This window comes from Procambarus clarkii, chromosome 3 (assembly GCF_040958095.1).
Source record: "Procambarus clarkii isolate CNS0578487 chromosome 3, FALCON_Pclarkii_2.0, whole genome shotgun sequence".
In the NCBI taxonomy this organism is placed as follows: domain Eukaryota; kingdom Metazoa; phylum Arthropoda; class Malacostraca; order Decapoda; family Cambaridae; genus Procambarus; species Procambarus clarkii.
Window position 1 is genome coordinate 27,782,619 of NC_091152.1, and position 26,430 is coordinate 27,809,048.

At 52.5% G+C, this 26,430-nt stretch overlaps 1 protein-coding gene across 5 annotated transcripts in view; it reads left to right on the forward strand.

Annotated features, from left to right (window-relative positions):
* LOC123760934 (uncharacterized) overlaps positions 1-26,430 on the forward strand; it is a 357,440-nt gene that overhangs the window by 157,294 nt on the left and 173,716 nt on the right. For all 5 annotated transcript variants that reach the window (XR_011229455.1, XM_069330073.1, XM_069330069.1 and 2 more), the window contains 2 exons: positions 3,248-3,354; positions 14,801-14,887. Coding sequence is in view for 4 of the 5 variants with exons in the window: in XM_069330073.1 (XP_069186174.1) it covers positions 3,248-3,354; positions 14,801-14,887 (194 nt within the window). In the remaining variant the exon portion in view is untranslated. The remainder of the gene's footprint in view (positions 1-3,247; positions 3,355-14,800; positions 14,888-26,430) is intronic.

The window sequence follows — 26,430 nt, forward strand, 5'->3', positions numbered from 1 at the left end:
GCTCTCCCCCCCCTCACACCCTCACTGTTGCTCTCCCCCCACACCCTCACTGTTGCTCTCCCCCCACACCCTCACTGTTGATCTCCCCCCCACACCCTCACTGTTGCTCTCCCCCCCTCACACCCTCACTGTTGCTCTCCCCCCCTCACACCCTCACTGTTGCTCTCCCCCACACCCTCACTGTTGCTCTCCCCCCACACCCTCACTGTTGCTCTCCCCCCCACACCCTCACTGTTGCTCTCCCCCCCACACCCTCACTGTTGCTCTCCCCCCACACCCTCACTGTTGCTCTCCCCCCCCCACACCCTCACTGTTGCTCTCCCCCCTCACACCCTCACTGTTGCTCTCCCCCCCCCCTCACACCCTCACTGTTGCTCTCCCCCCACACCCTCACTGTTGCTCTCCCCCTACACCCTCACTGTTGCTCTCCTCCCCCCCACACCCTCACTGTTGCTCTCCCCCCACACCCTCACTGTTGCTCTCCCCCCCCACCCTCACTGTTGCTCTCCCCCCCACACCCTCACTGTTGCTCTCCCCATCCACACCCTCACTGTTGCTCTCCCCCCCCCCTCACTGTTGCTCTCCCCCCCCCCACCCTCACTGTTGCTCCCCCCCCCCCCACCCTCACTGTTGCTCTCCCCCCCACATCCTCACTGTTGCTCTCCACCCCACACCCTCACTGTTGCTCTCCCCATCCACACCCTCACTGTTGCTCTCCCCCCCCCCCCACACCCTCACTGTTGCTCTCCCCCCCCACCCTCACTGTTGCTCTCCCCCCACACCCTCACTGTTGCTCTCCCCCCCCCCCACCCTCACTGTTGCTCTCCCCATCCACACCCTCACTGTTGCTCTCCCCCCCCCCCCACACCCTCACTGTTGCTCTCCCCCCCCACCCTCACTGTTGCTCTCCCCCCACACCCTCACTGTTGCTCTCCCCCCCCCCCACCCTCACTGTTGCCCTCCCCCCCACACCCTCACTGTTGCTCTCCCCATCCACACCCTCACTGTTGCTCTCCCCCCCCCCACACCCTCACTGTTGCTCTCCCTCCCCCACCCTCACTGTTGCTCTCCCCCCCACCCTCACTGTTGCTCTCCCCCCACACCCTCACTGTTGCTCTCCCCCCACACCCTCACTGTTGCTCTCCCCCCCACACACCCTCACTGTTGCTCTCCCCCCACACCCTCACTGTTGCTCTCCCCCCCCCACCCTCACTGTTGCTCTCCCCCCCCACACCCTCACTGTTGCTCTCCCCCCACACCCTCACTGTTGCTCTCCCCCCCACACACCCTCACTGTTGCTCTCCCCATCCACACCCTCACTGTTGCTCTCCCCCCCACCCTCACTGTTGCTCTCCCCATCCACACCCTCACTGTTGCTCTCCCCATCCACACCCTCACTGTTGCTCTCCCCCCCCACACCCACACTGTTGCTCTCCCCCCCCACCCTCACTGTTGCTCTCCCCCCCCACCCTCACTGTTGCTCTCCCCCCCACACCCTCACTGTTGCTCTTCCCATCCACACCCTCACTGTTGCTCTCCCCCCCCACACCCACACTGTTGCTCTCCCCCCACACCCACACTGTTGCTCTCCCCCCCACCCTCACTGTTGCTCTCCCCCCCCCACCCTCACTGTTGCTCTCCCCCCCCACCCTCACTGTTGCTCTCCCCCCCACCCTCACTGTTGCTCTCCCCCCACACCCTCACTGTTGCTCTCCCCATCCACACCCTCACTGTTGCTCTCCCCCACACCCTCACTGTTGCTCTCCCCCCACACCCTCACTGTTGCTCTCCCCCCCCACCCTCACTGTTGCTCTCCCCCCCCCCCACACCCTCACTGTTGCTCTCCCCCCACACCCTCACTGTTGCTCTCCCCCCCACACACCCTCACTGTTGCTCTCCCCATCCACACCCTCACTATTGCTCTCCCCCCCCCACCCTCACTGTTGCTCTCCCCATCCACACCCTCACTGTTGCTCTCCCCATCCACACCCTCACTGTTGCTCTCCCCCCCCACACCCATACTGTTGCTCTCCCCCCCCCCACCCTCACTGTTGCTCTCCCCCCCCCCACCCTCACTGTTGCTCTCCCCCCACACCCTCACTGTTGCTCTCCCCATCCACACCCTCACTGTTGCTCTCCCCCCCCACACCCACACTGTTGCTCTCCCCCCCACACCCTCACTGTTGCTCTCCCCCCCCCCACCCTCACTGTTGCTCTCCCCCCCCACACCCTCACTGTTGCTCTCCCCATCCACACCCTCACTGTTGCTCTCCCCCCCCACCCCCACTGTTGCTCTCCCCATCCACACCCTCACTGTTGCTCTCCCCATCCACACCCTCACTGTTGCTCTCCCCATCCACACCCTCACTGTTGCTCTCCCCCCCCACACCCATACTGTTGCTCTCCCCCCCACACCCTCACTGTTGCTCTCCCCCCCCCACCCTCACTGTTGCTCTCCCCCCCACACCCTCACTGTTGCTCTCCCCATCCACACCTAGTTTTAGATCTGGTCTGCATGGCATGGGTAGGTCGAACATGTCCGCTCAACAACTGTAACAGGATCGCTTTCTTCTTATATGGCCTCATCTTTATCGTGATCATCTAGAGCTACATGGGGCAAGTGTAATTCTTCTTTAGAGTGGAATAGTTTTAATGTATTTTCATGTACCAACTTCTGTTCCCCCCTTTCATAAATATGGGTGATTAGGTTGTTTACTGAGCCAGTCTTCCGAATCATCTGTTAGGTCCTTTCCACCTATCCCGCAAGGGTCTGTTCTGGCCTCGTGGGTTAGTCTCAGACAACAATAACACAGTGGAGCCTTCCTGTATAATTAGACATTCTCTCTACTTCCTTTTTTTGGAAAACGTGTTGCTCATGAACCCTCCTTTTCCCTATCTTTTTCATAAATACATCTGTCATTTACACATTCTTACTCTGTACTTCCTTTAATTGAGCACCTGGTGTTCACGCTCCTATGTTCTTCAATTCTGTGAAGACCTCTTATCTGTGGCCAGTTTTGAGAGTATTCTACAATCGCAGCCTCACTGGTTGCCTCAATGAAGTTATTTGTATTTATGGCATGTAGGTTCACAGTTATCACAGCTTGGATGATCCCATACTTCCTGCAGGAGCTTTTCAAATTCCATCTTGAATATTTTAACCTCCAACTTTCTTTACTTGTTCCAAATATTTTGTTACATTCATATTTGCCAATTTTTCTGCTAATAGATGTGTCTTTTTTTATAGGAGGTTAAGTTTCAAGAAAAGTTGACCAAGGCTGAACTAAAAGTCAGAAGAAAAGAGATCATGGAACTAGAGGGAAAGCTTCACCATCCTATTAAAGATTTCAGTAAGTTTAATTATTTTTATTATTTGCATTTTCTCATACAACTGGGTTTCCAATATTTAACCCTTCCTGGGCACAAATCATGTCATCAACATGACATTTTACATTTTGCTTGGTAACAAATCCAACAGTCAAATTAATCCAAGAATTAACAATACCCAAATTGTGAGCAGAGTAGATGGGAAATCCCTTGGTGGTGTTCACATCGACAACAAACTAAATTTCCATTGCCATATACAAAATATTACTAAAAATGTTTCCAAAACAGTAGGCATTCTCTCCAAAGTCAGATAGTAAGTTCCTCCCTCTGCCCTAGTTCCTCTGTATTGTTCACTCATCAAATTCAAATTCAAAATTCAAATGTTTATTCAGGTAAAGTACATAAATACAAGGTGTGATACAAATATGGATGAATTTATAGATAGAGCTAGTACATACAATGCCTAAAGCCACCATTACACAAAGCGTTTCGGGCAGAGGTTATCGCTATCTCACCTATGGTATCTGTGCCTGGGGATCCACCACCCTTAATTTCCTCCGACCCCTAATTGCTCAACAAAAATCAACAATTAGAACAATCACAAATTGCTGTCCCAGACTGGAATCTGGAATCTGAGGCAGACTGAGCTCTGCTCTCTTACTGAGACCTTTGAACATGTTAACTATCAAGTCTCTGCATATACTCTCAAGTGTTCTCTATCTAAAACTGTGAACTGCAATGCCAATCCTGACCCTTGGTGGTTCCTAGAGATTGTAATGGAACTCAAGAACACCATATGAGAAACAAGCTTTTTTTTATATTCGTAGAGTGAGACTTGACCGAAGCAGAAATGCAATGCAAATCAATGGTCCAAATGATCTCCCAAATTATTAAACGCTGCAGTCTCGCAACCAATTTAAGAGACACTAAGAAATGTCAACCCATCCTCCTGTTTAGATAGTACTTTTTGTAGCAATGTGCACCATAGTACAAACATTGATGTACTAGGCCATTAGATAGTAGAATTTGGTACTATTCATTTTATAGCCTGAAAAATGAAGCTAAAAACCTGAAATATTCCTAGGCCTAGTATAGCTCACACCTACAACAACATAGAGCGCATAAATGTGTCTAGAGGCGAAGTGGAAAACATGTTCAAGGAGCTAAGTAAGAACAAATCAGTTGACTCAGATGGAGTTTCACCATGGGTTCTGACCGAATGTGCATCTGAGCTCAGCATTCCACTTCACCTGAATTTTCAGACATCCCTGTGTACAGGAGTCGTAGCAGATGTGTGGAAAAAGGCTAACAGTTCCAATCTACAAAAGTGGCAGAGAAGCCCCCCCCCCTCCCTCAATTATAGACCTGTATCACACACAGATCACACTAACGTGATGCATCAAATGAACAAATCCACAAGGGCCGTGACGAGGATTCGAACCTGCGTCCGAGAGCAGGTTCGGCAGTGTCTGGGATGCTCCCGGACGCAGGTTCGAATCCTCGTCATGGCCCTTGTGGATTTGTTCATTAGACCTGTATCGTTGACTAGTGAAATAGTCAGTATATTGGAAAAAATAATTAATACTAAGTGTGTAGAATACCTGAAGACAAGCGATATAATATCAAACCGTCAGTATGATTTTTGATCTGGAAAATTCTGTGTAACAAATTTACTCGGTTTCTATGATCGAGCCGCAGAGATTTTGCAGGAAAGAGATGGTTGGGTTGACTGCATCTATCTGGACCTAAAAAAGTCTTTTGACAGAGTTCCACATAAGAGGTTGTTCTGGAAAGTGGAAGACATTGGAGGGGTGACATTGAAGAAAAATTTTCTGACTGATATAAAGAGGAGTGCAGTAATAAGAGGAAGTGTATCGGATTGGAGACATCTCCCAAGTGGAGTACCACTGGGTTCAGTTATTGCACCGGTGATGTTCATTGTCTACATAAATGATCCGCCAGATGGAATACAGAATTATATGAACATGTTTGCTGATAATGCTAAGATAATAGGGAAGATAAATAACTTAGATTATTGTCATACCCTTCAAGAAGACCTGGACAGAATAAGTATATGGAGCACCACTTGGCAAATTGAATTGTAATGTATATAAATGCCATGTTATGAAATGTGGAATAGGAGAACATAGACCCCCACACAACCTATAAATTATGTGATAACTCTTAAGAGAAGTCTGATTGCCCTGCCTGTTGACATTTTCAGGGTCTTGAGGTGTCCCTTCTCTGGAGTCTCGCTTCGGACCCCTAGTCTCCGATCTACTGGCGAGCTCGCTTGCGATGGGGGGTTAATTAGGTTCTGCCTCGAGTCCCTTACCTTTGGTTGGTGGTCAGGTGGCTTCGTTGCTGATGTCCCACCTGCGTTCTTCTTCTTGACGGCAGTATGGGTTTTTTTTGGCGGTCCTTCCTTTTCCTTATGTCCCTTCTTAGGTGGCTGCGTTTGTTGGCGTCGACTTTTTTTTCTGGTGGAGGTTCGGGGCCGTCACCTTGTTGCATTCTGTCGCCTCGTTTCGTGTGGTGCTGGTGGAGCCGCTTCAGCTTGCTTTCGGTCTTGGTGTTACATATGCGCTGTTTCGTAAGCTGTCTCATGCGTTGTTTCACCTCCGGCCTGCTCTTGCGCTGCCTGAGCCGTCCTGGTCTTTGGACAGTGTGCTCTTTCTTCTTCTCCTCGATTTGTTGTGGACCCTTCGGTTCGGGTTTGTTTCTCGATGGCTCTTTCTCCTGTTGGCATTTGCCTCTAGGGGTTGGGTCGGTGAGCTTCCTGCTCTCCTTCGGTGCAGGGGTTTCTGCTCCTTCGGTCGTGGCGATAGGTTTGTTCGGTTGCAGCCGTCTCCCTCTTTTCTGGCACAGAATGAGACTGCTGCTTTCTGGAGGGGTCCTTGGTTGTTGGTGCTTGGTTGGTTGGGCCTGGGGTGCATCTTGTTTTGTGTCCGGTTGCAGTCCTCCGCTGTTATTTGTACGCCACGGCTTCTGTGTCTGGGACGCGCTTTGGGTTGATCCGGTTTCCTTCTTCCCTGTTTGCGGGTGAGGGTCTCCCAGGTCGTCTGCCGTGTTATTGAGGCTAGCCAGCCTGCGTTCTATCCCCGTGCCCATGACGTTCGTAGATTCGCTGCTCTTGCTGCCATCTTGGCAGCATGTCCTGGCTGACATTTGGGCACAGGGCTTTTGGGGGTTGTACAGGGTCCTGGCTGCTTCATATCTCATGGTCGTTCCCGCTCCAATTCAGGCCTGTGTCGCCTTGGGTTGGCGGTTGCAGTCAGTTGTCTCTACTTTGAGTTGGGGAGTGTGCGGCGACCGCCACCCGGGTACATCCCTCTTGCAGTATTTCCTCTGTGGGTAGTTAGCTCCGGGGTGCTGTCGCCACCCGGGTACGTCCCTCTTATTTCCTCTGTGGGTAGTTAGCTCCGGGGAGCCGAAGGGGCTCCCCCTGGGAAACCAGTGTTGAATGTAATGAAACACCATTTTCTGTGTCGGAGGCTGGAGATTCCCGGCATCTCTCCCTCTCTCCGGTTGGCGTATTTTTTTGTGTTTTTTGACATCCAGCCTCAGAACTGATGATGGATACCCGGCATGGTAGGTCTGGGGCTGCCCCTTGCCCCTCCTAGGGAGGGGGGAGCTGCGCGGACAGCGGTGCGGCATCATGTGACGTCATGATCGTTTACTAGTTTCTTTAAGGGGAATTCTATCCACTTGTTCGGCCTGTGGTAGCAATTTTCACCAGAATAGGGGTTTGTTTTGGTATGCTTACCTTTCTGGGTGCCTGACCCGGCCAATGGCAGAGATTGAATGCCACACGAGGGTTTCTATAGGCCATTGCTCGTCTTGCCTCTCTATGGAGGCCAGGTTTTGGCTCGTGGTCCTCAGTAGGCTCATAGAACTCCATACACATGACTGATGCCAAAGTCTGACATTAGCATATCAGCCTGGATAAGCTCCGGGGAGCCTCTGTGTCTCGCCCAGAAAATGGCATTTCATTACATTCAACGCTGTTTTCTGGGGGGAGCCCCGTCGGCTCCCCGGAGCTATCCCAGGCTGATATGCTAATGTCAGACTTTGGCATCAGTCATGTGTATGGAGTTCTTAGGCCTACCGGGGACCACGGCCAGAACCGGGCCCCCTCAGAGAGGCAAGGGGAGCAATGGCCTATAGAAGCCCCCGTGTAGTTGGAAGCATTCTATGTCTGCCATCGACCGGAACAGGCACCCAGAAAGGTAAGCGCCCCAAAACAAACCCCTATTCTGGTTAAAATTGCTACCTAATACCGAACTAGTGGATAGAACTCCCCAACTGAAAACAAGCAAATTAGTGTGACGTCACACACTGCTGCGCCGCTGTCTGCGCAGCTCCCCCCTCCCCGGGAGGGGGAAGGGGGAGCCCCAGACCCCCCGCGCCGGCTACCCACACCTCAGTTCTTGAGGCTGATGCTATAGGCGATGGTCGGGTAGGGGCGTGGGCCTTTCGGGTCGTGTCTCGCGGCCTGCGGTGGCGTTGGGTGGCCCCTCCCCCCTTTGGGGGGTCGGGGCTGGCGGGGCAGGCTTCTTCCCCTGCGCTCTGTCGAGTCGTCTTGGAGTGGGTACGCTTGGGCGTCGTCGAAACGACGTCGTCCCTCAGATGGGTTTCCCGTCTGTTTCCGGTTCCGAAACGGGACTGCGCGGACCTGCGGTTCATTCTGGACTTGTCCCGTCTGAACCCCTGGGTTCATTGCCCCTCCTTTCGGATGACTACGCTGTCTCAGGTTCGGCTCCTCTTGGAGCCGGGTGCTTGGATGGTGTCCCTGGACCTCCGGGACGCTTATTGGCATGTCCCGATTCATCCGCGGTTCAGGGACTGGCTCGGTTTTGTAGTGGGGCGTCTGAGTTACCGCTTTCGTTGTCTCCCGTTCGGGTTGAACCTGGCACCTCGCGTGTTCACACGCCTTACACGGGTTGTGGTGGCTCGTTTGCGTCTCCTAGGTGTTCGGGTGTTGGCCTACCTCGACGACTGGCTGGTTTGGGCTCCCAGCCAGTCAGCTTGCTTGCTAGCCAGGGATTTGGTTCTTTCCCAGCTCGCCGGGTTCGGGTTCTTGGTGAACTGGAGGAAGTCCCATCTGGTTCCCTCTCAGGTTCGGACTTGGCTGGGTCTCGTGTGGGACTCTCGGACCGCCTCCTTGTCTCTCCCTCCGGAGTCTCTCCTGCGGCTGCGGTCCCGCCTTCGTCTGTTTCTGGAGGGCCCTCGGGTCACCCGGCGGTTGCTCGAGGGGCTGTGCGGGAGCCTGAACTTCGCGATGGTGGTCTACCCGCCGGGTCGGGTTTGGCTTCGACGGCTGTTCTGGTTCCTTCGGGGTTCCCCCTTCCGCCTCTCTCGCGATCGCAGAGTTCGACCCCCGGGGGACTTGCGTCGGTTGCTGCGTCACCGGCTTCCTCTTCGGGTTTTTCGGGGTTCAGTGCCTTGGCGCCTACCCGAGCCCTCGCTCGATGTGTACACGGATGCGTCGTCTCTCGGCTGGGGTTTTGTGACCAGTGCTCACCAGGCCGGCCAGGGGCGTTGGGATCCGTCCTTCCGTCGAGCTCACAGTACGGTGCGGGAGTTCGCGGCAGTGTGGTTTGCTCTGGGGAGGATTCGGGTGGCCCGCGGATCGACGATTCGGCTCCATTCGGACTGCTCTCCGGTGGTTCATTGCCTGAACCGCGGGGGTTCGATGCGGTCCTTGTCTCTTTGGGGTTGGTCGCTTCGGGTGACTCGTCTGCTGAGTTCTCGGGGTTTGGCTCTCCTGGCGGTTCACGTACGGGGCGTGTCAAACGTCTTGGCCGACGCCCTGTCTCGCTTCGTTCCCCTCTCCACGGAGTGGACGGTCGACGACGAGTCCTTCCGTTGGCTTTGCCAGACGTTCGGGCGCCCCGAGGTGGACCTCTTCGCGTCGGCGTGGTCGCGGCGTCTTCCCGTTTATGCGGCGCCCTTCCCCGATTGCGAGGCCGTAGGGGTCGATGCTTTTCGGCTCGACTGGTCGAGGTGGGGGTTCCTGTACCTCTTTCCCCCAGTTCGGCTGTTGCTCCAGGTCCTGACTCGCTTAGAGACTTACCGGGGGAGAGTTGTCCTTCTGGCCCCTTGGTGGCCGGCCCAGCCTTGGTTTCAGGCGCTGGTTGCTCGGTGTCCGTACCCGAGGGTTTTCCCGCGGCTCCGCCTCTTTCAGCAGATCGGGCCGGTACGTCACGTAGCTGGTTCGATCTTCTCCTCGAGTCTTCGCGTATGGTTTTTTTGACTCGAGTCTATCATCATCTCTATGGTGATCAGGTGGCCTCCTTGTTGGTGTCCCACCTGAGGGCTTCTTCTCGGCGGCAGTATGAAGTTTCCTGGCGGTCCTTCCGTTTCTTTTTGCGTCTTCGTCGTGTTAGCTCCTTGTCTGTTCGGGTGGTCTTGTCCTTCCTCTCGTGGTTGTTTCAGGACCGTCATCTTATGCCTAACACTGTCGCTTCGTATCGTGCGGCGCTGGCGGAGCCGCTTCAGCTTGCTTTCGGTATCGATGTTACGTCTGCGCCGTTTCGCAAGCTGTCTCGTGCATTGTTTCACCTCCGGCCTGCTCATGCGTCGCCTGAGCCGTCCTGGTCTTTGGACAGAGTGCTCTCTTTCCTTTCATCTCCTCGTTTCGTTGTGGCCCCTTCGGTCCAGGATTGTTTTTCCAAGGCGCTTTTCTTGTAGGCTTTGGCCTCTGGGGGTCGGGTAGGGGAGCTTCATGCTCTCCTCCGGCGCAGGGGTTTCTGCTCTTTTGGTCGTGGTGATAGTTTTGTTCGTTTGCAGCCGTCTCCTTCTTTTCTGGCGAAGAATGAGACTGCTGCGTTCCGGAGGGGTCCATGGGTGGTTGATGCTTGGTTGGTCAGGCCGGGGGTGCATCATGTTTTGTGTCCGGTTGCGGCGCTTCGCCGTTATTTGCGCGCCACAGCTTCTGTGTCCGGGGACGCGCTGTGGGTTGATCCGGTTTCCCTTCTTCCCTGTTCGCGGGTTCGGGTCTCTCAGGTCGTCCGCAGGGTTATTAGGTCTAGCCAGCCTGCGGTCTATCCCCGTGCCCATGACGTTCGTAAGTTCGCGGCTCTTGCTGCCGTCTTTGGGAATATGTCTTGGTCTGATATTCGGGCGCGGGGATTTTGGCGGTCGAACAGGGTCCTGGCTGCTCGTTACCTTGTGAATGTCCCTGGCCCTCGTCGGGCCTGTGTTGCTTTGGGTCGGCGGTTGCAGCCAGTTGTCTCGGCTTCGAGTTGAGGGGTGAGCGACGACCGCCTCCCGGGTAAGTCCCTCTTTTTCTGTCTGTGGGTAGTTAGCTCCGGGGAGCCGACGGGGCTCCCCCCAGAAAACCAGCGTTGAATGTAATGAAACGCCATTTTCTGGGTGAGTCCCGGAGGCTCCCCGGCATCCCTCCCTCCCTCCGGTCGGCGGTTTTTCGCGTTTTTGACATCCAGCCTCAAGAACTGAGGTGTGGGTAGCCGGCGCGGGGGGTCTGGGGCTCCCCCTTCCCCCTCCCGGGGAGGGGGGAGCTGCGCAGACAGCGGCGCGGCAGTGTGTGACGTCACACTAATTTGCTTGTTTTCGGTTGGGGAGTTCTATCCACTAGTTCGGTATTAGGTAGCAATTTTAACCAGAATAGGGGTTTGTTTTGGGGCGCTTACCTTTCTGGGTGCCTGTTCCGGTCGATGGCAGACATAGAATGCTTCCAACTACACGGGGGCTTCTATAGGCCATTGCTCCCCTTGCCTCTCTGAGGGGGCCCGGTTCTGGCCGTGGTCCCCGGTAGGCCTAAGAACTCCATACACATGACTGATGCCAAAGTCTGACATTAGCATATCAGCCTGGGATAGCTCCGGGGAGCCTCCGGGACTCACCCAGAAAATGGCGTTTCATTACATTCAACGCTGGTTTTTTTGCCCTTGCTGTTTGCGGACTTTGAGGTCGAGCAGTATATGCAGGTGGCTTCTTCTAGCTGTCGTCCAATGTCAGACTTGTTGGTTCTCCGGGGGTCCCAGATGAGTTCCTTCCAGAAGGGTTGTGCCAGGGTCAGGGTTCAGTTCGTCGGGGTAGGCAACAGGTACCAGTTTCGGAGCTGGCATCACCTTCAGCTTTGTGCACAGGTCGGGTTCTCGTAAGGGGCATTGGCCCTTTTGTAGTTCGCCCCATTGACTGGGCGATGGAAGGGAGGCGGCTTGCTCTGATTGCTCACGCCTGGTGTCACGATTTGTGGGCTTTTCAGGTCATTTCTCACGGCCTGTGGTGGCTTTGGGTGGCTCCTCCTCCTTTGGGGGGGTTTGGGGCTGGCGTGGTAGGCCTCTTCTCCTGTGCTCTGTCGAGTCGTCTCAGAGTGGGTGCTCTTGGGCGTGGTCGAAACAATGACATCTCTTAGGTGGGTTTCCCGCCTGCTTCCAGTTCCAAAACGGGACTGTGCGAACCTCCAGTTCATTCTGGACTTGTCCCTTCTGAACCCCTGGGTTTCTTGCCCCACCTTTTGGGTGACTACTGTCCCAGGTCTGGCTTCTGTTGGAGCCGGGAGCTTGGATAGTGTCCCTGGACTTCAACGACACGTATTGGCACATCCTGAATCATCCTGGGTTCAGGACCTGGCTCGGTTTTGTTCTGGGGCGTCAGAGCTACCACTTTCGTTGTCTCCCGTTCAAGTTGAACCTGGCACCTCACGTGTTCAAATGCCTTACCAGGGTTTTGGTGGCCCGTCTGCGTTGTTTAGGTGTTCAGGTGTTAGCTTACCTCGACGACTCACTGGTCTGTGCTCCCAGTCGGTCCTTGTCTGCCCACCAGGGGTTTGGTGCTTTTTCAGCTAGCCGGGTTCGGGTTCTCTGATGAACTGTCGAAAGTCCCATCTGGTCCCCTCCCAGGTTCGGAACTGGCTGGGTCTTGTGTGGGACTCTCGGACTGTTTCCTTCTCTCTCCCTCCGGAGTCCCTCCTTTGGCTCCGGTCCCCACATGTCCTTGTTTGTGGGGGGCTCCCGAGTCACCTGGCAGTTGCTCGAGGGTCTGTGTGGGAGCCTGAACTTTATGATGATGGTCCACCCGTTGGGTCAGATTTGGCTTCGTCGGCTGTTCTCGTTCCTTTGGGAAATCCCTTCCACCTCTCTCGCAATCACCAGCTGTGTCGCCAGCTTCCTCTTCGGATTTTTCGGGGTTCAATGTCTTGGCGCCTACCCGAGCCCTCGCTCGATGTGTTCACAGACGCGTCGTCTCTCGGCTGGGGGCTTTGTGACCAGTGCTCACCAGGCCAGCCAGGGGTGGTGGGGTCCGTCCTTCCGTTGGGCCCACAGCACATTTCGGGAGTTCGCAGCGGTGGGGTTTTTGCTTAGGAGGGTTCGGGTCACCCGCGGATTGATGATCCGGCTCCATTAGGACTGCTCCCTGGTGGTTCATTGCCTGAAGCGAAGGGAAGAGGGGGAGGGGGCTTTCAATGCAGTCCTTGGCTCTTTGGGACTGGTCGCTTCGGATGACTCGTCTTCTGAGTTCTCGGGGTTTTGGCTTTCCTGGCTGTTCATGTCTGGGGGTGTCCAACGTCCTGGCGGATGGCCTGTCCCGGTTCATTCCCCTTTCCACGGAGTGAACAGTCGATGCCGATTCATTCAGTTGGCTCTTCCAGTCGTTCGGGCGCACGGAGGTGGACCTCTTCGCGTTGGTATGGTCGAGGTGTCTTCCGGTATATGCGGCGCCCTTCCCAGAAAGCGAGGTCATCGGGATCGATGCCTTTCAGCAGAACAGGTCGAGGTAGGGGTTCCTGTACCTCTTCCTTCCCCGGTTCATCTGTTGCTCCAGGTCCTAACTCACTTGGAGACTTCCCATGGGTGAGTAGTTTTCTTGGCCCCATGGTGGCCGGTCCAGCCTTGGTTTCGGTCAATGCTTGCTTGGTGTCCAAACCCAGAGGTTTTCCGGTGGCTCCGCCTCTTTCAATAAATTGGTCTGGTCCGTTACAAGACTGGTTCGCTCTTCTCCCCAAGACTTCACGTTTGGTCTTTTTGACTCGAGTCTATCACATCTGTATGGTGATAGGGTTACTTCTTTGGTGGTGTCCCACCTGCGGGCTTCGTCTCGGCAGCAGTATGAAGTTTCTTGGCGGTTCTTCTGTTTCTCTTTCTCTCTTCGTCACTGTACGTCACTTTCTGTTAAGGTTGTTTTATCCATTCTCCTGTGGCTGTTTCAGGTCATCTTATGCTGAATACTGTGGCCTTGTATAGTGCGGCGCTGGCCGAGCCACTGCAGCTTGCTTTCAGTATTGTTACTTCTTCACCATTTTGCAAAGTGTCTCATGAGTTGTTTCACCTGTGGCCTGCTCATGTGCCACCTGAGCAGTCCTGGTCTTTGGACAGAGTGCTTTCGTATCTGTCTTCGCCTCAGTTTGTTGTGGCCCCTTTGGTTCAGGATTGTTTTTCCAATTTTTTTTTTCCCATAGGCCTCTGGGGGTCAGGTTGGGGAGCTTCATGCTCTCCTCCGGCATAGGGGTTTCTGCTCTTTTTATCATGGCGACCGCCTCCCGGGTAAGTCCCTATAGTTTTCGTCTTTGGTGAAGTAGCTCCAGAGAGCCGAGGGGGCTCTTCCCAGAAAACCAGCGTTGAATGTAATGGAACCCCATTTTCTGGGCGAGACCCGGGGGCTCCCCGGCAACCCTCCCTCCCTCCCTCCCTCCCTGCGGTCTGTGTTTTTTCCACGTGTTTTTGACATCCAGCCTCAGAAGTACAAGGTGGATCACTGGCGTGGGGGTCTGGGGCTTCCCCTCCCGGGGAGGGGGAGCTGCACAGACATGTGGCGCGGCTCGTGTGACATCATGCTCACTTTCTCGTTTTCATTTGGGGAGTTCTGTCCACTCGTTGGTCTATTTTAGTCATTTTAACTGGAATAGGGGTTTGTTTTGAGGTGCTTACCTCTCTGGGTGTCTGTCCCGGTCAGTGGCAGATAAAGAATGCTCCAGATCCCATGTGCATTCCTATAGGCCATTGCTTGTCATGCCTCTGAGGGGGGGGGGGCAGGTTCTAGCTCATGGTCCCCGGTAGGCCTAGAACTCCATTCTCACTGACTGATGCCAAAGTCTAATGATATACATATCAGCCTGGATAGCTCCGGGGAGCCTCTGGGTTTTTGAGGACTTTAATGGACCTGGAAGATCTTAGTGAATGGACATATGTTACAATTAGTTAAATTAGGAATTATCCCTCAGAATTTTACTTCAATAACATTTCTTCACCTCACTAGGACCAGTTTATAATAAGTAGAATTTTTTGTATTTTTTAATATAGAAAGAACAAATTATTCCTTTATATTATGCATTTCAGAATATCGACTTAATTTTAGGTATAGAGTTAGGGAATAATGTATTTGTAATAAATATTCAGGGACGAGTATTATCCATTCTGTTAATGACTATTTTATATTTGTTCATATTTTTATTAGGAACAGGTTGACAGTTTTTCCACAACTTTTTAATATATGTATTTACGGGTAGCCACCTTCCCTTAGAACTACAGTGTGGTTCATCACTAAGCAGCCTGTGTGAAGATGTAGCAGATGTTTCCTTGCATTCCAAGTCAAGGTAAGGTCATATGGCTTCAATTTGATAGTCATTGTTTTTTTTATATGTCATTATGCTCGTATTACATACATTATCATTATCCTGTTTGCCACTGTTGAAGACCCAATTCATGGATTACATGGGGGTACCATATTTCAGGTAAAGAGTTTACCCCTTCTCACAAAAATGTGGCTACTATAATGGACATCCCAGCCCCTACATCAGTGGGGAAGTATAGTCTTTCTTGGGGATGGTAACTTATTTATGCAATTTTAAGAATTTTTGAACAAAATTAGCTCCCTTTTTTATTATAAATTAGCCCCTACATCAGTGGGGAAGTATAGTCTTTCTTGGGGATGGTAACTTATTTATACAATTTTAAGAATTTTTGAACAAAATTAGCTCCATTGTATGAATTGTTTAAAAAATCTAGCGTTGAATGTAATGAAACGCCATTTTCTGGGTGAGTCCCAGAGGCTCCCTGGAGCTATCCAGGCTGATATGTTTATCCCTAAACTTTGGCATCAGGGTGAATGGAGTTCTAGGCCTACCGGGGACCATGGCCAGAACCTGTCCCCCTCAGAGAAGCACGAGGAGCAATGTCCTATAGAGATACACATGGGATTTGGAGCATTCTATATCTGCCATCGACCGGGACAGCCACCCAGAAAGGTAAGCGCCTCAAAACAAATCCCCATTCTGGTTAAAACGACGAAGATAGACTAGTGGACAGAACTCCCCAAATGAAAATGAGCAAACAAGCACGACACCATACGAGCCGCGTCCCATGCCTGCGCAGCTCCCCCCCTCCCCGGGAGGAGGAAGTGGAAGCCCCAGACCCTACATCGGCGATCTGCCCACCAGTACTGAGGCTGGATGTCAAAAACATGCGAAAAAACGCTGACCGAAGGGAGGAAGGGTTGCCAGGAAGTCTTCAGGACTCGCCCAGAAAATAGCGTTTCATTACATTCAATGCTGGTTTTCTGGGGTAAGCCCCCTTCACTAAAGACGAAAACAGAGGAACTAACCCGGGAGGTGGTCGGTGGGAGCAGCAGCGCACAGCAGTGCTGTGTGCTGCTCCTGCATGCCATTGCTCGCTCTCTAAGGGCATGCAGGCTCTCACAGTCGGCATGGATGCTGATTTTTTTGTCAAAAGTGCATCTGTTTACAGGAGTCCTGAGGTATAGGGTGTGAACCCTGTATACCTGCAGGAGTTTTGAATCGCTCTCTATACATAAAAATGCCATATGGCACTGCGCACCCCCAATTGGGTGCCTCAAGGCGCTTTGTGCAGTGCAGTGGTTAATTAAGCAGGAATTGGTAAATTCTCCTGTGCTCACTAATTTTATGGGCAAATGCCCTTTAAAACTAGGAGTAGATGCTTTCCCAGTGGGAGGGACTGTGTTTTGTTACATGAAATAGATGGTCAGGAAAAGGCTGCCTTTATTTTGTACCTGCATGGGGTTCTGGGATGTTGTCTACTCCCCAAGCCTGGTCCAGGGCAAGGTTTGACTTTAGAGCTTGGTCCAAAAGATTGTTGTTAGGAGCAGCCTACAGGCCCACATATCCAACACAGCCTGGTTGGTCCGGCATTTCCTGAAGAAAACTATACAGTTTTCTCTTGAAGATGTCTGCGTTTGTTTCCAGCAAATTTTGCTAGCTAGAGTGAAACAAAGCAGACAACAACAAGGTAAATCTAAACAAAAGTTCTAACCCTCTTATTCTGAATGCCCGAGAAAATACTGATCTAAATAAAGTACATCTTTGGCTAACTGCTAACAAACTCTCAAACTCACCCTTAACATTGACAAAACCTTCTGTACAGTGCATCCTCACTCTAACGAATTCCCGGATGGTCCGAACGAATTGCATTCAATTCTAAATGTTCATTGGAACAAATGTGCGATTAAGTGAGGATTATTCGTCCAAGCGGTCACAGAGACTGAGTCAGAATTATTTTATCCATGTTAGAAGTTTACCTGTCACCCCTCCAATATTTTCCAGTTTCCAGAACAAACTTATGTGGAACTCTGTCGAAAGCCTTTTTTAGGTCCAGATATATGCAGTCAACCCAACCATCTCTTTCCTGTAAAATCTCTGTGGCTCGATGATAGAAACTCGGTAAATTCGATACACGGGATCTTCCAGATCCAAAACCATACTGTCTGTCTGATATTATATCATTTCTCTCCATGTGTTCTACCCATTTAGTTATTATTACTTTTTCCAATATTTTGACTATTACACTTGTCAATGATACAGGTCTATAATTGAGGGGTCTTCTCTGCCGCCACTTTTGTAGATTGGAACTATGTTAGCCTTTTTTCCACATATCTGCTACAACTCCTGTATACAGGGATGTCTGAAAAATCAGCTGAAGTGGAATGCTGAGCTTAGGGTGCACGTTCTCTCAGAACTCATAGTGAAACTCCATCTGGGCCACTGCTTTGTTCATACTTAGCTCCAAGAGCATTTGTTTCACTTCGTCTCTAGACACCTTTTTGTGCTCTATGCACAAAATGCTCTGGAATTCTTATTTTGTCTGGTTCTCTGAAGATCTCATTTTGTACAAACATACGTTGGAACTTTTCGTTTAATGTTTCACACATTTCCTTTTCATTTTCCGTGTATCTGTTCCCCGTTTTCAACCTCTGAATATTATCCTTTACCTGCAGCTTGCTTATTAATGAATTTATAGAAGAGGCCTGGATCTGATTTACATTTGTCTGCTATACTCTTCTCAAAGTTCCTCTCTGCCTCTCTCTCTATTGAAGTGTAGTTGTTTCTTGAATCTTTGTATCGTTGGTATGTTTGGGGGTTTGGTCTCTTTCTATAATGATTCCATGCTTGTGTCTTTTGATCTCTGGCCCTCTCGCAATTTTTGTCGAACCAACCCTGTTTCCTAGGTCTGCATGCTGTTTGGGTATGAATGTTTATATTTTGCAAAATTTGGCATACATCTCATTTACTTACTTGCCTAGCAACAAGTCTGTCCAATTATACCCATGAAAAAAATTTCTAAGTTCCCCATAGCGTCCTCTCTTGAAATAGAGTTTAACAACAGTTTCACTGTCCCCATTCTCTGCTAAATTATATCGCATAGGTATTTAATGTCCAAGAAGACGTGATCACTTTCCCAAGGGAGGAAGGTACTGGATGTCAAATACCTCTTCTTCTTTCCTGGTGAATACTAGATCCAGTACTGATGGAACATCCCCTTCCCTCATTCTTGTGGCCTACTTGATATGTTGATACATGAATGTCTCCAAGATGAGGTTTACAAATCTGCCTGTCCATATGTCCTCTGTTCTTGCCTCTTAGGCCTCCCAGTCTATTACCTTAAAGTTGAAGTCCTCCCCAGAACCAACAATCGGGATTTATCTTTGTCAGCTCTTATCATAATCTCTCTCATGATTACATGATGATGTGCAGATTCCTGAGCCTACTGGGCTCTATCATATCTATATTTGAAACTGTGTATGGAGTCAGCCTCCACCACATCACTTCCTAGTGCATTCCATTTATTAACTACTGACACAAAAAAAATCTTTCTAATGTCCCTGTGGTTCATCTGGGGTACTAAGTTTCCACCTGTGTCCCCTTGTTCGTGTACCACCCGTGCTGAAGAGTTTCTTTGTCCACCCTGTCAATTCCCCCGAGAATTTTGTAGGTATTTATCATGTCTCCCCTTACTCTTCTGTATTCCAGGGACGTGAGGTTCAGCTCCTTTAGCCTTTCCTCGTAGCTCATCCCTCTCAGTTCCAGGACGAGCCTGGTGGCATACTGCTGAATCTTCTCTAAATTTGTCTTATGTTTAACTAGGTGTGGACTCCTGCATATTCCAGGATTGGTCTGACATAAGTGGTATACAGGGTCCTGAACGATTCCTTACACAAGTTTCTAAAGGCAGTTCTTATGTTGGCCAACCTAGCATATACCGCTGATGATATGCTTTTGATGTGGGCCTCTGGGGACAGGTTCGGTGTGATATCAACCCCCAGATCTTTCTCTCTATTTGACTCTTGCAGGATTTCACCTCTCAGATGGTACCTTGTGTTCAGCCTCCTGCTCCCTTCGCTTAATTTCATTACTTTACACTTTCCTGAGTTAAACTTTAGAAGCGATTTTCTAGACCATTCCTCCAGTTGGTCCAGGTCATTCTGTAGTCACTGTCTATTTTCATCTGTCTTGATTCTTCTCATAATTTTTGCCTCATCAGCAAACATTGAGAGGAATGAGTCTATATCCTCCAGAAGATCGTTTACATATAAGTGGTACATACAGTGGTACCTCGGAATACGAGTGTCCCTGTATACGAGTTTTTCGAAATACGAGCAGGATTTGCTCGGAAAATTTGCCTCGGAAGGCGAGGGTTGCCTTGGAACACAAGTTTGTTGATACACGTACAGGCCGACTAGTGCGTGGTGGCACGGCAATCGCGCCCAGTGACTATCCCGCCTCAATTCTTCAAGTATTTACAGTTTTTTGACATTTTTTGGCCATTTGAGCATAAAAGTTATTATACTGTATATCTAGCCATGGGTATCAAGAAAGCCATTGGTAAGGTTCAACCTAAGAAAATAGCTGTGAGTAGAGGCAGTAGAGGATGTCCCTTCTTGATTAAGAAAATGTGTGAAGTATGGGAAGAACTGCAAAGTTTTGTTGAAAAAACTCACCCAGATAAAGCTGTAGCAGGCCGTTGCATTGACCTTTTAAATGATAATGTGATGTCTTACTACAGACAAGTGTTAAAATGTAGGGAAGAACAAGTGTCATTAGACATTCTTAGTAAGACAGGTAAGTCATAGTGGTATGCAGGCAAAACGTGCCAGTGTGTGTACACCAGTGAAGTCCTCACTGCCTGATGTGATAATGGAAGGGGTCTCCCCATCCAAACAATAACACCTCTCTTCCTCCCCTCCTCCTCACCATCTTCCATACACTAACAGGAGTCATCAACAAGGGTAAGTAATAACTTGAACATAGTTTTGTAGGTTTATTTAGATGAATTAGGTATAAAATTTAGTTTGAAGTGAGGTTTTGGGGTAGTCAGAAACGGATTAATTCATTTCCCATTATTTCTTATGGGGAAATTAGCTTCGGATTACGAGTTTTCCTAATACGAGCTGTCTCCAGGAACGGATTAAACTCTTAAACCGAGGTACCACTGTATTAGAAACAGGATGGGTCCAAGCACTGAGCCCTGTGGGACTCCGCTAGTGACATCTCGCCACTCTGATGTCATCCCCCTTACAGTTACTCGCTGTTTCCTGTTTCTTAAGTACTCCCTTATCCTCTGGAGCACCTTCTCTTTTACTCCTGCCTGTTGCTCCACCTCCCCTACCCTTCACCACCTCCCCTACCCTTCACCACCTCCCCTACCCTACACCACCTCCCCTACCCTTCACCACCTCCCCTACCCTTCACCACCTCCCCTACCCTTCACCACCTCCCCTACCCTTCACCACCTCCCCTACCCTTCACCACCTCCCCTACCCTTCACCACCTCCCCTACCCTTCACCACCTTCCCTACCCTTCACCACCTTCCCTACCCTTCACCACCTTCCCTACCCTTCACCACCTCCCCTACCCTTCACCACCTCCCCTACCCTTCACCACTTCCCCTACCCTTCACCACCTTCCCTACCCTTCACCACCTTCCCTACCCTTCACCACCTCCCCTACCCTTCACCACTTCCCCTACCCTTCACCACTTCCCCTACCCTTCACCATTTCCCCTACCCTTCACCACCTCCCCTACCCTTCACCACTTCCCCTACCCCTCACCACCTCCCCTACCCCTCACCACCTCCCCTACCCCTCACCACCTCCCCTACCCCTCACCACCCTCCCTACCCTTCACCACCCTCCCTACCCTTCACCACCTCCCTTACCCTTCACCACCTCCCTTACCCTTCACCACCTCCCCTACCCTTCACCACCTCCCCTACCCTTCACCACCTCCCCTACCCTTCACCACCTCCCCTACCCTTCACCACCTCCCCTACCCTTCACCACCTCCCCTACCCTTCACCACCTCCCCTACCCTTCACCACCTCCCCTACCCTTCACCACCTCCCCTACCCTTCACCACCTCCCCTACCCCTCACCACCTCCCCTACCCTTCATCACCTTCCCTGCCCTTCCCCACCTCCCCTACCCTTCCCCACCTCCCCTACCCTTCCCCACCTCCCCTACCCTTCACCACCTCCCCTACCCTTCACCACCTCCCCTACCCCTCACCACCTCCCCTACCCTTCATCACCTTCCCTGCCCTTCCCCACCTCCCCTACACTTCCCCACCTCCCCTACCCTTCACCACCTCCCTTACCCTTCACCACCTCCCCTACCCTTCACCACCTCCCCTACCCTTCACCACCTCCCTTACCCTTCACCATCTCCCCTACCCTTCACCACCTCCCCTACCCTTCACCACCTCCCTTACCCTTCACCACCTCCCTTACCCCTCACCACCTCCCCTACCCTTCACCACCTCCCTTACCCGTCACCACCTCCCTTACCCTTCACCACCTCCCTTACCCCTCACCACCTCCCCTACCCTTCACCACCTCCCCTACCCCTCACCACCTCCCCTACCCTTCACCTCCTCCCCTACCCTTCACCACCTCCCCTACCCTTCACCACCTCCCCTACCCTTCACCACCTCCCCTACCCTTCACCACCTCCCCTACCCTTCACCACCTCCCCTACCCTTCACCACCTCCCCTACCCTTCACCACCTCCCCTACCCTTCACCACCTCCCCTACCCTTCACCACCTCCCCTACCCTTCACCACCCTCCCCTACCCTTCACCACCTCCCCTACCCCTCACCACCTCCCCTACCCCTCACCACCTCCCCTACCCTTCACCACCTCCCCTACCCCTCACCACCTCCCTTACCCTTCACCACCTCCCCTACCCCTCACCACCTCCCCTACCCCTCACCACCTCCCCTACCCCTCACCACCTCCCCTACCCCTCACCACCTCCCTTACCCTTCACCACCTCCCCTACCCTTCACCACCTCCCCTACCCTTCACCACCTCCCCTACCCCTCACCACCTCCCCTACCCCTCACCACCTCCCCTACCCCTCACCACCTTCCCTACCCTTCACCACCCTCCCTATCCTTCACCACCCTCCCTACCCTTCACCACCTCCCCTACCCTTCACCACCCTCCCCTACCCCTCTCCACCTCCCCTAGCCTTCACCACCTCCCTTACTCTTCACCACCTCCCCTGCCCCTCACCACCTCCCCTACCCCTCACCACCTCACCTACCCCTCACCACCTCCCCTACCCCTCACCACCTCCCTTACCCTTCACCACCTCCCCTACCCTTCACCACCTCCCCTACCCCTCACCACCTCCCCTACCCCTCACCACCTTCCCTACCCTTCACCACCCTCCCTATCCTTCACCACCCTCCCTACCCTTCACCACCTCCCCTACCCTTCACCACCCTCCCCTACCCCTCTCCACCTCCCCTACCCTTCACCACCTCCCCTACCCTTCACCACCTCCCCTACCCCTTTCCACCCTCCCCTACCCCTCTCCACCTCCCCTACCCTTCCCCACCTCCCCTACCCTTCCCCACCTCCCCTACCCTTCCCCACCTCCCCTACCCTTCCCCACCTCCCCTACCCTTCACCACCTCCCCTACCCTTCACTACCTCCCTTACCCCTCACCACCTCCCCTACCCCTCACCACCTCCCCTACCCCTCACCACCTCCCCTACCCCTCACCACCTCCCTTACCCTTCACCACCTCCCTTACCCCTCACCACCTCCCCTACCCTTCACCACCTCCCCTACCCTTCACCACCTCCCCTACCCTTCACCACCTCCCCTACCCTTCACCACCTCCCCTACCCTTCACCACCTCCCCTACCCTTCACCACCTCCCCTACCCTTCACCACCTCCCCTACCCTTCACCACCTCCCCTACCCTTCACCACCCTCCCCTACCCTTCACCACCTCCCCTACCCCTCACCACCTCCCCTACCCCTCACCACCTCCCCTACCCTTCACCACCTCCCCTACCCTTTACCACCTCCCCCTACCCTTCACCACCTCCCCTACCCTTCACCACCCTCCCCTACCCTTCACCACCCTCCCCTACCCTTCACCACCTCCCTCACCCTTCACCACCTCCCTTACCCTTCACCACCTCCCCTACCCCTCACCACCTCCCCTACCCTTCACCACCTTCCCTACCCTTCACCACCCTCCCCTACCCTTCACCACCTCCCCTACCCTTCACCACCCTCCCCTACCCCTCTCCACCCTCCCCTACCCCTCTCCACCTCCCCTACCCTTCCCCACCTCCCCTACCCTTCCCCACCTCCCCTACCCTTCCCCACCTCCCCTACCCTTCACCACCTCCCCTACCCTTCACCACCCTCCCCTACCCTTCACCACCCTCCCCTACCCCTCTCCACCTCCCCTACCCTTCCCCACCTCCCCTACCCTTCCCCACCTCCCCTACCCTTCCCCACCTCCCCTACCCTTCCCCACCTCCCCTACCCTTCCCCACCTCCCCTACCCTTCACCACCTCCCCTACCCTTCACTACATCCCTTACCCCTCACCACCTCCCCTACCCCTCACCACCTCCCCTACCCCTCACCACCTCCCTTACCCTTCACCACCTCCCCTACCCCTCACCACCTCCCCTACCCCTCACCACCTCCCCTACCCCTCACCACCTCCCCTACCCCTCACCACCTCCCTTACCCTTCACCACCTCCCCTACCCTTCACCACCTCCCCTACCCCTCACCACCTCCCCTACCCCTCACCACCTCCCCTACCCCTCACCACCTTCCCTACCCTTCACCACCCTCCCTATCCTTCACCACCCTCCCTACCCTTCACCACCTCCCCTACCCTTCACCACCCTCCCCTACCCCTCTCCACCTCCCCTAGCCTTCACCACCTCCCTTACTCTTCACCACCTCCCCTGCCCCTCACCACCTCCCCTACCCCTCACCACCTCACCTACCCCTCACCACCTCCCCTACCCCTCACCACCTCCCTTACCCTTCACCACCTCCCCTACCCTTCACCACCTCCCCTACCCCTCACCACCTCCCCTACCCCTCACCACCTTCCCTACCCTTCACCACCCTCCCTATCCTTCACCACCCTCCCTACCCTTCACCACCTCCCCTACCCTTCACCACCCTCCCCTACCCCTCTCCACCTCCCCTACCCTTCACCACCTCCCCTACCCTTCACCACCTCCCCTACCCTTCACCACCTCCCCTACCCTTCACCACCTCCCCTACCCTTCTCCACCCTCCCCTACCCCTCTCCACCTCCCCTACCCTTCCCCACCTCCCCTACCCTTCCCCACCTCCCCTACCCTTCCCCACCTCCCCTACCCTTCCCCACCTCCCCTACCCTTCACCACCTCCCCTACCCTTCACTACCTCCCTTACCCCTCACCACCTCCCCTACCCCTCACCACCTCCCCTACCCCTCACCACCTCCCCTACCCCTCACCACCTCCCTTACCCTTCACCACCTCCCCTACCCCTCACCACCTCCCCTACCCCTCTCCACCTCCCCTACCCCTCTTCACCTCCCCTACCCTTCCCCCCCTTCCCCACCTCCCCTACCCCTCACCACCTCCCCTACCCTTCCCCACCTCCCCTACCCTTCCCCACCTCCCCTACCCTTCACCACCTCCCCTACCCTTCACCACCTCCCCTACCCTTCACTACCTCCCTTACCCTTCACCACCTCCCCTACCCCTCACCACCTCCCCTACCCCTCACCACCTCCCCTACCCCTCACCACCTTCCCTACCCTTCACCACCTCCCCTACCCTTCACCACCTTCCTACACTGTGCCTGCTCTTCACCATCCCCCTCATCACTATCACCATCTTTACTACCTACTACAGTCCTCGTCAATAATTTACATAAGACAAACTTATATAATCATGTAAAATATAATATTCTGGATGACCTCCGACGACGAGTTACAATAACGTGGCTGATGATATGATGACTAAACCACACACCAGAAGATGAGGAGACGACGACGTTTGGGTCAGGGAGAGATGGAAGGGAAGAGGAGTGTAAGAGGAGAATTATGAGAAGAAAGAGCTAAGAAAGGAATGAACAATCAAGGAAAAGATATAGCACTTGGAAGAGGACAGGATAAGGATTTAGGATGGGACGGGGGAAAGAAATGGTGCCCAATCACTTGGACGGGACGGTAGAGTGGTCTCTTCCTTGGGATGGGCCACAAGGACAAGCAGAGCCAGCAGTCTGATTGCCAATACGCCACATGCTACGCAGACTGCGGTGCCCCCAGGCCTTCTGAGGCCCTGGGGCACTGTAAGACACTTAATTAAGTCAGGCACTTGAGATGCACTCAAGTCTTCCTGCCAGGCAAGGTAAAGTGTGTTTCCTGCCAGAAAGAATCGTGTAGAAAATAACTGAGAGGGAAACAGAAGGCCAGAAAATGTGCCATCTTCGCTGCCAAATTTCTTACCAGTTTGCTTTACCTGAGCCAGAATCTAGTTAGGTTTTTGTAAGGAGGGGAAGACGGCCGGAAATAGCACCATCTCCCTGGGGCCCCGTTGAACGAGCGCCTCAATACTTCACACAAAACACACATGACGTATTGACCTTTGTATCTCTTCCTTTCAACACTTTCTCATATACTCATTAAAGCTAATATTCCATGGATTTCTGATTAACTAAACAATACATTAAATATAATAGACGAAGACTGTGTTTAAATTCTGGCCCAGGAGGCCAGCGGGACTATCTAGACTCATCTAGATGGGCTTAAAGGGCCGAGCTTCAGCTCCTGAGCCCCTGATTTCTAACTGTCAATTTATAATAATAATAATAATAATAATTTTTATTTAGGTAAGGTACATACATACAATAAATTTTTACAAAGATTGGTTGACTTATGGGTAGAGCTAGTACATACAATGCCTAAAGCCACTATTACGCAAAGTGTTTCGGGCATGATAAACTTAAATGACAAGCTTAATACTAATTGAGCATAATGAGTAGAATGAAAACAAGAAATGAAAACATAGATGAAAAAGCAGCACAAATACAAGTATGTTGACAAACAGCGCTCTTTAAAGAAAAACAGACATTGGTTGACAATAGAAGGGTAAGGTAGGTTACAGGGAATTTATTAGGTATAGCTTCGTTTTTAACTTAAACTGGTTGAGAGAGGTACAGTCTTTAACATGGTTGGGAAGGTCATTCCACATTCTGGGCCCCTTGATTTGTAGAGCATTTCTAGTTTGATTAAGTCGTACTCTAGGAATATCAAAACTGTATTTATTTCTGGTGTGGTGCTCATGGGTTCTGTTACAACCTTCTATGAAGCTTTTGAGATCAGGATTGGCATTATAGTTTAGCGTTTTATATATGTATAATACACATGAGAGAATGTGCAGTGACTTAATGTCTAACATATTCAGAGATTTGAGTAGGGGTACCGAGTGATGTCTGGGGCCAGAGTTGGATATTGTCCTAATAGCAGCTTTGTGTTGAGTAATTAGAGGACGTAAGTGATTTT